The following is a 14,290-nucleotide window of genomic DNA, read 5'->3' on the forward strand; positions in this document are numbered from 1 at the left end:
ATTATTTTACCTATTAGCTCAATGGTAGCATGCTACCATTTAAAAGGTCTGGGAGCACTGCAACAAGCTTAATATGTAATTAAAAAAACCCACCAAAATGTAAACCTTTACATACTTGCCAAAGGCAAACCTGAAAACTTCAGCGAAGTCAGTGATGCTGTGAAAAATCGATTTCTAGGACAAATACACAGCCAAGCAATTTTGCTTTGCTCAGGATCACTCAGGGTATCTACAGCAGAGCAGGAAACAGTAAGATTATCTTATATCAATCCAAAACATCAGCCAAAAAAACGTTTTTCCTATGCCTTGGCATTATTGATTCAGAACAGGGAAGACTGGCAGAGGGACAAAAGGGAAGGGAACATTAGTAATTTCTATTGTAAATGACATTTTGTGCTGTTGAATTAGGAAAAAAGGTCGCACAAATATATCATATTAGTGTACAGTATTTATTACCTTGTTAAGTCAATCATTTTGATGTGACTAAATTAATTCCGAAATAAACAGACATTTTTAAATACATATGAAGATGAGAGGCTTTAACATGGAAGTATTTAGTTGATCTGCACTCTTAATCCACATGCAAGATACACTGATCAAATATTGTACATTTTCTTTCATTTTACACTGTTCCATAATAAAGCACAATTTCTGAGGGTGAAAGCAAGGAAGAAAGAAATCATATTTTCAAGTAGCCCTTTTATTAAAAAGAGCATCAACTATATATTAAGCCAATGTATTTCTCTCTGATTTTGATCTTACTTACAGTATACAATTTTGCAAAATATACAGCTCACCAATGATAGACAAAAGTGGCCCTTTACTAAGGGCAAGTAACAAAACAAAATAAAAAAAAAAAAGAAATACGACAGAAAAGAATTCTATGGATTAGAAAAGTCATATTTTAGAACATTATGCCACTTCAGTGTCTCCAATGCTGGTAAGAAAGGTCATGCACAATGTTTTTTAAGAGAAGGTTGTCATTAGTCCATGAGAGGTTTGTCTGCATGCTTCACATGAACAGAAAAAGGTACAAGTCACAAGGAAAGCAGCTCTCTCCAGTTATCTTTTAGGCCTGTCTATGTCGTCAATAGCAGCTAGAAGCTTCTGTCTTGTCTTTTTGTTGATGTGGGAGCCCAGACAAACATTCACCAGATTGGTCAACTGCTTAGTGGAATATTCCTGGCAAATAAAAGCAGATCATGTTATGGCAGAGTAACACACCAGACAAAGATAGAAAATTAAAACATGCTGACATACACACTGTGGACTTTTCAACTGATAGAGGCAGTCAGTACACAAGGGAGATTTAAAGTGGTAGTTAAGTCAGGTCTGGATGGTTTTCATAGTTGAGGCAGAGAACAAAACTGTATTTTGCTACATGGCAGATTATAATGGAAAATGCTTACTTTAGTAGTGTTGGACTGAGTTCACAGAAAGTGATTCTGTGAATACATATTTATATAAATCAATTTTTAATGCATTTTCCGTTCTTTGGGAGGTATGGTAGGAAATATACATGCTAATGAGATTAGCTTTTAACATAAAAGCATTTTCCTAAACAAAATGACAAAAGTTTGTATCTTTTTTATTTTGACTTCTCATTTCCAATAAGCCTCTAAATACTTCTGTCTACAGGGCCTCCAAACAATATTAATTTCAGTACATGATAAAGAAGGAAAAAATGGCAAAAATGTTAAGACAAGAATTCTTAACACCTGTCAAAACACCCCATTTGCCAGTTCTACCTTTATACCAACACCATCCAAAATACAGCTCTCACCAGTAGGTTTAAACAAGTGTTTTTCCATGCAGGTCACCAAAGAACAGCTCACAATCTCTCTTGTGGCTCCAGGTAAAACAAAGAAAATTACTAGAGGCATTTCTTTCATCCATTTCTAGTGGGATTTAAAGTAAGCCCAAAATACAGATTTCAAAGTGCTACATTTTAAAAGTCTTCTTACTTCAACAGCATGTGACTATTTCTTACGCAGTCCTGTTATAACTGTTAGGTTGTGCTACCATGAAAGCATGGTAAATGCTTTCAAAACACAAATGAAGACTTACCTGGAGAGAAATGTTGATCCTGATTCAGTATTATTAAATGAAGGAAGAAGCAGCAATGACTCCTACCCATTGTGCCTTACAGCTTAGTTTAAGCAATCTATTCCCAAAGGCAAAGTAAAACTCCACAGTGTGATTTCAAACCTAACTTCCTGATGATCGAGCTGTGCATTTTGGCATATTCTGAACAGCACACAAATGTTTCCAACTTCACTTCGCTCTTGTTCTCTACACTTTTTGATACAGTAGGTAGATGCGCCTTGCTTATTTAACCTTTCCAGTCATCAGACGTTGAATCAGTACGTATGATAATTAATAACGAACATATAAATGTGTTTGTGCATGTATATTTATACTGCTTCCCATAAAGATCTTCGTATAATAAATGAATATATTCATATATGCATATATTAATTTTTAACACAGAGAAGCATTGCTCATATATAGTTAGCATGATTCTGTCATCATGGTGAATTTTCCCAACAGGCAGTAAAAGAATGCAAATAACTCTTACCCTATGTTCTTTTATCCAGCGTTCCATGTCATTTTCTGTTAAATAGTATGCTTTAATGTAGGTCTCCACAAATTCTTTATCTGGAATAGGCCTAATGTCTGTTAACTTTTCTAGTTTCATTAAGAATTGTTGAAAGTCCAGTTGCATCAAGGCACGCCCTTCATTACTGCACTTCTTTACATTGGCATAACTGAAAAGTGAAACCGTGGAAAGTAAAACTTAGAAGGAAATAAAAATGAATCTTACTTCTCAAAGTTGTTTAACTTAGCCCTTTAACACTAAGGAGGAACATAGTTATGGTTTTCAGTTAAAAGCAGACAAGAACTCTTCTGATGTCTGATGCAAAGTTTTATCTGCATTAGTATAATATGTTTTAGCCCCACAGACAGAACAGAACCCCATTGTACCCAGTGATACTTAAAAAACTCACTGCCACCCCCCACCAAAAGCCACTAAAAATCTTACATTGAATAACTTACTAGAAGTGGGTTAAAGGAAACTAAATCAATGCTGATCAACACACTAGACAGTGACTTTAGTCAAGTGCTCATGACCACCACAGTCTGACAGGCAATGTGGCAGCTTTAGGAACAGTCACCAGGAGCTCACTGAACCAACAGTGGCAGCATTAGAGAAAGGCACAACTACCGCAACAAACAGAGGGTAAAGGTTGGCAGCACTGGCTAATTAATCTCTGTGAGACATTAATGTTTTAATGCGAGCAGATTGACAGAAAACTGGTGACAAGTTTGAGCTCAAAGAAGAAGAGACAATAGATAAGCTTAGGGCAGAGTAATGCCAGGAAGAATAACAATGGGGTAATAGGCCACAAATGAGGAAAATTATCTTTGTGGTTTTTCAAATGGGTATGACATTGCATTTGTCAAGATCCAAGGAAATGACACTGCAATGCCCTTGGACAGTGCCGATTTCAGCTGTGTACAGGGAGTAAAAAAGCTTTGGTTTGGGGCACAGTGTCTTGATAGACTTAATCCAGCCCACCCACAGGCTGCTGCCACAAGTGACAATCCTGTCCCACTGATTCCACTCTTCCCTTCTACCAACTTTAAAGCAAGCTCAGTCTTCCATTGGTTCATGAAGTTGATCCTAATTATTATACCTACATCATTAGGTCTGATGCAAAGGAAGCAGAAATATGCAGCTGGAAACTAGATACACAGCAAGACCGGTTAAGAATAAGGAGAATCACACCCTTACAGTTAGCATGCAGAGTTTGCAAAATGCAGAAATAACATAGGCAAAAGTGGAGAGGACCAAGACACAAGCTCTCTGGAGCTTCTCAGAAGATTGGACGATGATGCTTAATAGGACATACTGAAGTACTTCAAGAAGCCAGATGGGAAACAGGAGAGAACACAGAACTCGGAGACAGGGCAGGGCAAAATTTAATGATGGATATGGCTGACTGCACTGAAGATGAACCTTCACTCAAAGAGCCTGATGAGAACAATTGCAGTTGACTGGCTGACTAGAGCAGAAACATCTCCTTCGTGGCTTTTAATGCCATACCTTCATGGAATTCAGAGATGAAAGAAGTTATGAAGGTATTCAGAGAGTCAGCTGTTCAGAGTACCCTTCTTCCCCTTCCCCAGTGGCAAATGAAACTACAAGGTATGTGAGCAAAAGAACTGGGCAAGAAGGAGAAATTACAGGCAGATATTTGGGAGGAGACAATAATGAGTGCTTTTTACGCTCCAAGAAAATACACAGGGCAAGTCACACCAGCAAGGTATTCCTAGTTCCCTCTGACCAGTCAGTGAAATGCTTAGGTGACAGTAAAGGTGAAAATTTCATGCTAAGTCACAATTGTGAACAGTGCGGAGCAAGACACATGAACGATGATCTTCAGAGCCAAGAATTAAGTGGTTTGTGAACACTGAAGTCACAAAAATGAGTAAGATTGTGAAGTAAGAAAAAAGAAACAAGTCCAAGACAGGCACAAGGGCTGAGGCAGAAGAGGTTGATAGTGATTGCTGGTGTTATCCACTTGAAAGGAAAAGGGGACAGGGACAGGAGAAGAAAGATGCTTTTCTTCCACTTTGTTTGATTTGAGGCATAAGTAGAAAATAAAATTTCAAAAAGAAAACATAGTTGTATGGGTCATATGTCACATGAAGAAACTGAGAAGCCAGAGGGAGGTCATGGCTGGATTTAGTCTCCGTGAAGATGAAACTGGTCTCTGAAGAAAGAGCAAAAGGATGATGGCATGAAAAGAAATAGGCATGAATTTAAGGATGATGGCTTGATGGAAGCAGTGGAAGCTGATGATCCTCAATAGACAGCTAACATCTGGAGAAGAAGGATGCTGTTGAGGTCCTAAATTAGAGCAGACAGCTAAAGAGTGGGATAGAAAGTAGTAAAATAGGTAGTAGGGAGTGCACAGGGTAAAGATAACCAGGAAAGAAATATGGGAACAGGAGTGGAAGACAGCACATATTCTATGATGCAGAAGAACTTGCGATGAGAGACCAGACATATGTAGCAAGGAGACAAGAAAATAAAACATAAATGCAGTGGGTGGAAGACTACATACAATACTCAGGCTACAATATTGGCTCTGAAAAAGGCTGGAACACTGATTAAGTGGGAGGGATGAACAAGATGTAGCAGTTCCTGACTAAGGTGCTTGAGCCTTTATTGACCAAGCCAGCTAAGATACCTCTCTGTTCCTGATGAATTTGGAAAAAATTCTTCTCCATGGCTACTCTAAGATAACTGCTAGGGTTGACAACTCCATCTTTCTTCCTGGCAAAGACAAATGGCATCACCACAGAGATGCTGACAATTACACTTTAACTTTCTCCTTTGCTCTGTCAGGAAGCAGCAATTTTCAGATAGAGCTCGTCTGAAAGAGAACTGTGTAGTTTCAAATGCTTCAATAAAACACTCAGTGTCATTCTTCAGCAGTATCTAGGTACAAGACCATCCCCTTTAGGCTTAATGCTGTACCAGATTCTGTGAAACAACTGCTAAGAACTGTGTTAAGCCTTGATATTTTTTAGGCTTCTCAAAAGAACAAGATCCTACCAGTGCATTACAAAATCAGAACTTCCAATTCTGTAAAATAGATGTTATCATTATAGACATATTTAGCCAAATGCAAGACTTTCATGAACTACTTACCCTTCCACGAGAGTTCTATTTGCCAAGCGTATGCAGTGCTCCCAAAGGATGTTGGAGACTGGCAGTGGAATACGGACTCTCTTAGACACCTCATTCAACCTTCTGTTATATTCTTCAAATTCCTGATGAAACATGAAAGATCATTATTCCTTTAGCATAAAACAGACGATACTCTACAAACCCCTAGCAACAATGACAAAGAATGAGAAACGCACACGAAAGAGAATACTGGAAAATAAGAGCAAAGCAGAGAAGTTTAGTAGGCACAGACTGCAGAGACAAACTTAATGGGTAAAGTAGAAACCACATCACTTTCTAGAATGTCATTCGCAACATCACCTCAGCAATTTTTTTAAAAAAAGGAAATACTGCTCTGTTCCCCAGAGGTGTAGTTCTCTGTAGAACCTCTGAAAATTAACTAAGCTAATCTTTCAAATGCCATTTTCATTGCCTCACTCCCTAAATTCATCTTTAACTTTGTTAAAGTCAATATACAGTCACTAATAAAACCCAGTGATGACCTCTTTATCCCTCTAAATACCCACCATATCAGCTTTCCAAGAAGCTCAGAAATACTGTAATCACCTTTTATTCATCAACATTTAACATCAGATAGTTCCCCAGTGCTTTAAAAGATGCTGAGCGCACCCACTGAAAAGAGTCCAAATCTAACTGTTCAGGAGCATACTGCAACGCTGGGTAACAGTTCAGGTTGAGGGAAGGCACCTGTTTCCACCTGAAAAATTAATGGCCTGGATGGATTTGAGCTGTTCCTTTGAGTGACAAACCAGTCATAACTGAATATAATTACTGCTAAAATAATTTTGTGACTTACATGAAGTGAAATAGAAGTCTGCTGCCAGTGACTAACACCTCCATCATTAAAAAAAAAAAAAGTAGCAAATGACTTAAATATAAAGCAGACCGATAATGAACTGGTCTCTGTAACTAGCAAAAGCAGTTTGTACTGTAACCTATTAAGATCATACTTGTCCAACAAAGCGCTTTCATTCCATGACTGTTAATCTAGTTGTTTTTTCTTCTCTGCACATCCCCCCACCCCCCTCCTTTTTTGCCCTCCATAAAAAAAAAAAAATCAGTAAGTGAAGAAAATCAGAAGGGAATCTCAGTAATCCATTTAACCTACTATCTGACCAAATAATTGGTGTTTAACACAAAATTTCTGAAAGAGGGATTTGGCAAGAGGAAGCAGGGTACCACAGTGTCGTGCTACTAAGAAGAAAATTAACTCTATCCCAGCTGAAACCAGGACACCGGCATACAACTCAGTCTTCGGAAAATGCCCAGTGCTCTGTGATAATTAATTTCTGGAACAATAGCCTTTCCCCACTTTATCTGCTTCCATGCATACTGAGTATAGAAGAACTTTACATATGTGTGCACATGGCTAAAAGTAATTGGTTATTACATTAAACACTGCACTTACATCTTCAATCCTGGAGTCCCAGGGTTCACAGCAAATCACTAATTGCTTAGCAATGATCTAAAAGCTTCTGTAGCAACTATTATTATTTAGATAATGTGGAGGCCAGAAATGGTATTAGTCCTAATTTCCTAAAGCAGATTCATCAGCAGTTGCACTCTCACAGAAGGAAAATGTTCTACGGCACAGACCAAATATTTTAAGTACAAACTGATTTCAAAAAGCCATGGCAGCATAAAGAAGGGTAACCACAAAGATTCAGTTAAAATCAGTGCAATGATATATCCTCTATTAGATTCTCCCTTCTTTGCTTGGATTTATTTTTTTTAAAGCAGAGAACAGCTACAAAGTACAAAGCTGTAAACAAAATTGTTATTCATTACAGATGCATAACTTTCTTCAAAATAAAACTTTCAGTTTCTCTGTAACAATTAGTATTATTTTACCACTGCCAAAACTTCCGTCTAAAGACCTTTAGAAACACCGTTAAGACATATATAGAAGGATGAGAGAGGGATTCTCCCAAGAACTGGTTCTGTACGTCATAAGACACAGCAATTGTATAACCGCTTCTACTGAATGCAATTGAGAAGTTGGGTGACTAACTTCCCTTTTACCTTCTTTTTCAGATGCCAACTTCCAAATACAGCAATTCAATTAGATAGTGCATGATCACTGTTGGTGCTGGTTTGACCTATAAGCCTTACCATACATCTCAGAAATAACTGCTAAAATGACACAAAACAGCAAATAGCCTTTGTTAAAGCTTGATTTTCCTCAATGTTACTCCGTTTACTACACTTTTATCTACCATTCCAGATTTAGACATAAAACTCCTTAAATCTTTGTGGTCATTTTCATCTGCCACGTAGTCAAAAAATCATCACTGAAAACAATCTGCCAGCAACAAGAGTAATGAAAATTCCGGACAGACCTCCTTATAATAGTTTACCATGTGTCAGGATGCTGTATTGCTCTAACCATGCTATATTAACAGTTTTAGTGAAGTATTACAGTAACTTAAAAAACTAGTTTTTATAAAATCTAGCACATCGTTTCCCAGAAATTATTCACCTTTAAAAGAGCATCTACATATATATTGTGTTGTGACATGATTTCCTTCACATCCCATTTCACATTAGCCATGAGAAGTAGCATTTGTTCATAATCAATGGCTTTAGCAGCAACAATCCAATAAACTGGTTTACGTAGTTCACTGGCAGTTGACACTGTCTGAAACAGAATACAAATAAAATTCAATTCAGTAAATTTCTGATAATAATATATAACTATGATGTGCAACTATTTGCATCGTATTGTACATGTTTCAAATCTTCCATTTAAAAATCAGCTGTGAATTATACAATTCCGACCTGAGAATAGAACTGCTGAAGAAAAGGCTTCTTGGCAGCTGGCATCACTGCATCAAGATGAGGCTGAAGAAACTCAAACTGCTCAGCCAGAAATACCCTTTGAAAGCAAGGAAAATTTACTGTTAACTAAATGCAACATTTGGCATGTCTCTACACAGCTTCTACTCTACAGCTGACTTATTTGGCAGTAATGATACGTAACCTTCGAAAATTTAGAACTGAGAAGAACCGTATCAGTTCATGCCAGCATATCAACAAGCACTCCCAAGTCTGACAATTTTAAAATACTATTGCAAACAAGAAAATGCTTGAATAGAGACTAGGGCTTGAATATCAACAATTCATATTTCTGTTTTACTCAGGATACGCTGCAAAAGTCTGATCCAAAGTCTAGTAAAGTCAGCAGACAAGTGTTCCATAATTTCCATACTACAGGGCATTCAATATTAAAATTAATAAATCCCTGTCAGAATCCCAAAATAACATTCCCAATTACTTACTTACTAGGGAATCTTTAAAAGACAGAATAAGAGGCATAACAAAGTAATACGTTTTTAACTAAGCATAAATGAAGGCAAAAGAAAATAAGCTCCTTTGAAAATACATTTTTAAAATGAACTTCGGATCTTTGAGTTTCAGCTTGTGTGGGCAAAAAGTAATATTATCTGACTCTTACCATTATTCTGACCAGATAAACACTTTTAAGTTTTGTGTTACTTGCTTATTATGATCTCTTCTTCAAAGGTACACTTCCACCCGTTGAAAAGAACATTGCAGTCAAAGTTAAACCAATACCAACTAAACAGTTTTCAGTCTCAGCCATCACCATTCGAGTACTTAATGTAAGGTTTAAATGAACCACAGAGATTAAATATTCCCATTGGCCTCCAATTTCAAACCTTTTTCCTGTTAGATTTGACCTTGTACTGTCACAAATTACTGGACTAGCTGTAGTAAAATTTCATTGCTTGTGCTTGCAAGTGGTTAGACCACATGGTTAGGTCCCACTAGTTTAGCTAAGAAAATACCTCTATCGCTCATATTTAAAATTACATTGACAGGTAGGAATCTTTGACTTCTCAAGAAGGTTTTGGCTTTTAATCACTATCTCACACAATCCATAGCTTCCAGTGACCACAAAATGCAGTGTACAGTAAATAACCTACAAGGATTCCGTGGCCACCACTCTCTCTGCCAAACCATACAATGAATTGCCAGATGTCAAAACTACGAGATGACTGAGATGTGGGCTTGGCACCTTCTCCTTTCTCTCTTCAGCAGCTGTGAGAGTTCCTGCAGGATCAGCAGATACGTCCTAAAACAAAGAATTAAACAAATGAAAACCCACAAAATCAGCAAGAATTGCTCCAGCTGAGCAGTTCCAGATAACAGGTAAGATGAAAGAATGTTTCTAATTCTAACGTATTATTTGAATCAAGCCTGAATCAAAAGACAACCACAGAGTTTTCTCTTTGAACAGTGTGGTGTACAGATGAAAAAAAATAATTATATCATGTTGATCAATACCTATCTTGGGGGCGGGGGGGAAGGCAGAGAACAAACTTCTTATTACACCTTAATGCCCATACAAGCTTTAGCCCAACTGCCTACTGGAAGACTGACTTCTCATTGTTAGAAACAGTATCTTCAATCTAACAGCAACCACATAAGGAGACAAATCAAAGGAATATTACTTATGTATGGGCTTTACTGCTTATGAGAGCTGCAGCCAACTTAAGTAAAATACAAATGATGTTTTTAAACAAGTTGTCATTCCATGAAAACTTCTATCCCGCAGACATTTCTACTGCAGAAAACAAGGAAATATTCACAGTGCAGGAAAAGAATCTGGACTAAGAAACAGGTTACACCAGTGCCTGGTTGCAAACTTGAAAAAAACCCCACCAAAACAACCAACAGAAAAAAAAAACCAAACCCAAACCAAAAAACAACAGTGGGGGCAGATACACGACCCACCTCTACATTTCAGGAATGTAAGTACAAGTTACAGCTAGATGAGGAATCACAGAAGGAATTCCCAGACCTATCATATTGGTCTAAGTAGGTATATAAACAGCACACCCACTGAAGCTTAGCTTTGCCCAAACCATATCAGGACATGAAAACATAAACATAGTTACAGCTTTAGATTAATTACTCATATCTTGCTTACTGTTTACCCACAGGCTACGAAAATATAACAAATGCTGCAAAACAAAGGTGACATAGAACCCAGAACAGATAAAGAAGGTAGGCATGATATGGCACTGATTTCATAAATAAAAGCCTTCGATGACCCTGGGGATAGAAACTCTGTGGCCAGACAGGTGCTACAACATATCAGTGTGTATGGAATGAAAATAAATTTGGGCCATAACAGAGTGACAAATGGTAAAAATAATTTCTACAAAAGCAAGGTCAACTGCTTAAACATTACATTTATGGTTGGACTCAAAAAACGAATTAGCCTAATTCTCTGGCTGCTGTAAAACTGGACAAAGATGAAGCCAAAAACACTGTAATAAACAAAGCAGGTTTGCAGTCTGTGTTTTGTTTTGTGGGGTTTTTTTAACAATTGGAGATACAAATAAATTGAGAGGACATTGCAGTGAAATAACTAACGAAGGAGGAAGAAAAACAGACTTAAGCTGACAACAGTCATCAGAAGCATCTTCTAGGCTTCATAGCACAGCACAACTGTGAGGAGTGACATGAAATTGAGTAATTGTTATTCACATGTTTTTCAGACAGTTTTGCCTAGGAAGAAAAGGACAGCAGTGAGCACTAGAAACACTAACAGAACTAAGTGGTAACCTAACTCATTCTAAATATCAAGATTTAGATATGGAAGGAATATGCATTGTAGATCTTGAAAAACCAAGAGAAAAGGTACTGTACAGATGATCAGGTGAAAAACAACAGGGAGGTTATTCTGGTCGCAAAATATCTGACAGAACCATTGCGGTTATCCTGCAGCAGTTAAAGGCAGGGCACGCAAAAACTGATAATGTCAAAATGTGTAAGAACTTGGTGAGAATTTAAGTGACACAGAATAAACAGAAAGATCAAAACTTTGCTGCTATAGACAAAGCAGCACCAAAATGTGTTTACTGCTTGGATAAAAGCCAAGCCAAAAGTGACATTAAGAATATAAGACAACAGTGTCCAAGCTATTAAAAATGGTTTGAGGTGTGGAGGAACAAAAAGATCACAAGTTCCACTTTAGCTATCTTGAATTTTAGTTGACAGTTGCCTCCTGTGATGTGACAGCCCAAGGCAAGAAGGGGGTGGATCTGCTAAATCAGAAAGGCTCTTTCAGTTCTGTGTCTCCCAAAGACATTAAACACAAACATAAAAATGACCTACAGCAGATGGAATAAAGCACAGACGGGAAAGCTGCATTCTCACTATCAAGGGTGAGGAAAGTATCTTCAGACCTCTAAAAAAATTACTGTAATATGTTACAGAAGAAGAATGCAGATAAAGCAGGGAACCTTGAAGGATCCTCACAGAAATTCTGACATTAAAAAAAAATAATCAAAGACTTCTGACTGAGCAATACCTTCAACACATCATTTGTAGCACTAAAAGATCTCACAGAAATACATCAATGAGAAGAAGACTAAACTTCTAAATGAAGTTCATGGTAAATGCTATCAGATACAGTTGCACTGAGCATGGGAATGATTGTAAAGGCTAGCCATGACACTATGTTATTTGAAAAATGAATTTTCTTTGCTCTGATCTGTGCTCACATTCACCCAGATAAATCTGCGATTAAACTGGCCAGACATCTCACAGTAACATGAAGCTTGCATTCTGCTGAGTCTATCAGAATGGATAAGCAAGCCAAAAAGGCCTGGACATTTGTTAAAACTCATGTAACCTCTTTCAGGCAGCTCTGAAGATACCTACCTAGCACATCCACAAGAATACTGCACACAGGCAGTAACATCTAATCATCTAGGCATAATGGTCAATTCTCTACAAATACTAAGCCAAAGACACCATTGATTATTATCAAAATCCACTCTTATCTGACTTCTCTTTTTCTCTTTCACTTCATGTCATTCTCAAAAAAACCAAAATCAAACTAAAAAAAAAATATGAGAAGCTTTGAAATGTTTATACATGATAAAAAAAAAAAAAAATTGAACCCACAGTCCACCACCTAATTCTTTATTCTTAGGAGAGACAGCGAGCCACAGAGCTGGGAGAAGAGTATCAGTGGTGAGGACTTGTTTCCTTCAAAGACTGATCACAAATTATGCAAAACTCAAATATTATAAAGACTTAATTTTGTATTTATCACACTTCAAAGTTGCCTGTCACTTGAGATACATTTTAAACAGTTTGTTTTCTACCTGCCTATTTCCCATGAAGGTAAATATCTTGTGAACCTTTTAAATGCTGAAATGGTGTTGCACCTGAAGACACAAAACGTACATGAGACAACTGGCTCAGTCAAAGATACGCTGGGGTTCAACCAGAGAGTCAAACTCTGGTTCAAATATACTTGTTAAACACAGTATGAGCATTTCATTCCCCCAACTTGTTCTAAAAAGCAGGTACTGCAAAAGCATGTTGACAGCAAAAAGGAAGCCCAAGGACTGGCAGTGAAAAGCACAAGATCGTCCTGAAAGGGCTTCAGTGATGCATGTGTTTTTTCCTCCAGCCTTCATTAACAGAAATGATCAAATGACTGAAAGAAGCAATAAAGGGACAAAACATACAGGCTGGAACAGGAAAAAAGGCTACATACTATTTAAAGAAATGAGATGTTTTGCAATGGACTAGACTTGTTAAAATTAACCCTTCCAGTAATACAAGAAAATTTGCAAGACAATCTGTTGTCAGAGATTCCCTTTGAGTACACATGGAGAACAGGTAAATTCTCCTAAAACTGAAAGTGGGCAAAACAAGTTCCATCTCAAGAGGAGGAGGAGGAGAACAGAAGCCAGGAAATTACATAGCAGCCAGCCCAACTTTAATTTCAAGCGTCAAGTTACACTGAGAACTTATAGTAGCACCCAACATCAAACATACAGAGAGCAATACCAAAGCAGAACAAACTTGTTCAGCTTTTCTCTGCACCAGAGTAGCAGGTCTTGCCGATAAAGCAGAATTGCGATATATCTAAGAGTTATTACAGCTCACATACAATCCTTGTAAGCAAACGGGGCAAAATACAGATTTGATAAAATGATTTCAAGGTACAAGTCAAACAGATGCAAACTACAAGATACTTTTCTCCTGTCTTGCCAAACAAAATAAAACCCCAGAGTGTTTAAAAAACCAACAACAATACAGAAACACCTAAAAGGTTTCATCAAAAGCTCCAAACTTATCTGAACAATAACCAAATCAACTGTAGTGGGTACAGCTGTACAGCTTAACCAGCATTCTGTGCAGACAGTGGGTCTCTTCTATTCAGTTATTCTAGTCTTAGTCTAACTCCCTCATACTGTCATAGGAAAAGAATGAGGTATCTAATGCTACACGAGTGGCATACACAACTAGCAATAATTTATAAAAGCTGCTTTGCTATAACGGCCTGAAAACATCAGGATACAGAAGTGTTAAAGCAGGCTTATGATTGCTTTACCTCTTTAGGGGTTTCTAATAACAGTAGTATGAGCTATAATGTATGCTTTGGGAATTATCTTTATGTGATATCTATGAATTACATTTCATCTAGAACCCATTTTTACAACAGAAAGGTATGTCTTAGCAAAAAATAGGTATCAAATA

At 37.4% G+C, this 14,290-nt stretch overlaps 1 protein-coding gene across 2 annotated transcripts in view; it reads right to left on the minus strand.

The window, feature by feature from the left end:
* Positions 1 to 430: 430 nt before the first annotated feature.
* The window catches only part of VPS50 (VPS50 subunit of EARP/GARPII complex), a 93,373-nt gene continuing 79,513 nt past the window's right edge, over positions 431 to 14,290 (minus strand). For both annotated transcript variants that reach the window (XM_055804655.1, XM_055804656.1), the window contains 6 exons: positions 9,706 to 9,854; positions 8,540 to 8,636; positions 8,241 to 8,399; positions 5,723 to 5,844; positions 2,579 to 2,768; positions 431 to 1,182 (listed from right to left, as the gene is read on the minus strand). In XM_055804655.1, the coding sequence (XP_055660630.1) occupies positions 1,063 to 1,182; positions 2,579 to 2,768; positions 5,723 to 5,844; positions 8,241 to 8,399; positions 8,540 to 8,636; positions 9,706 to 9,854 (837 nt within the window). In that variant the 3' untranslated portion in view covers positions 431 to 1,062. The remainder of the gene's footprint in view (positions 1,183 to 2,578; positions 2,769 to 5,722; positions 5,845 to 8,240; positions 8,400 to 8,539; positions 8,637 to 9,705; positions 9,855 to 14,290) is intronic.

The sequence above is a fragment of the Falco peregrinus genome, chromosome 5 (assembly GCF_023634155.1).
Source record: "Falco peregrinus isolate bFalPer1 chromosome 5, bFalPer1.pri, whole genome shotgun sequence".
Classification (NCBI taxonomy): Eukaryota; Metazoa; Chordata; class Aves; order Falconiformes; family Falconidae; genus Falco; species Falco peregrinus.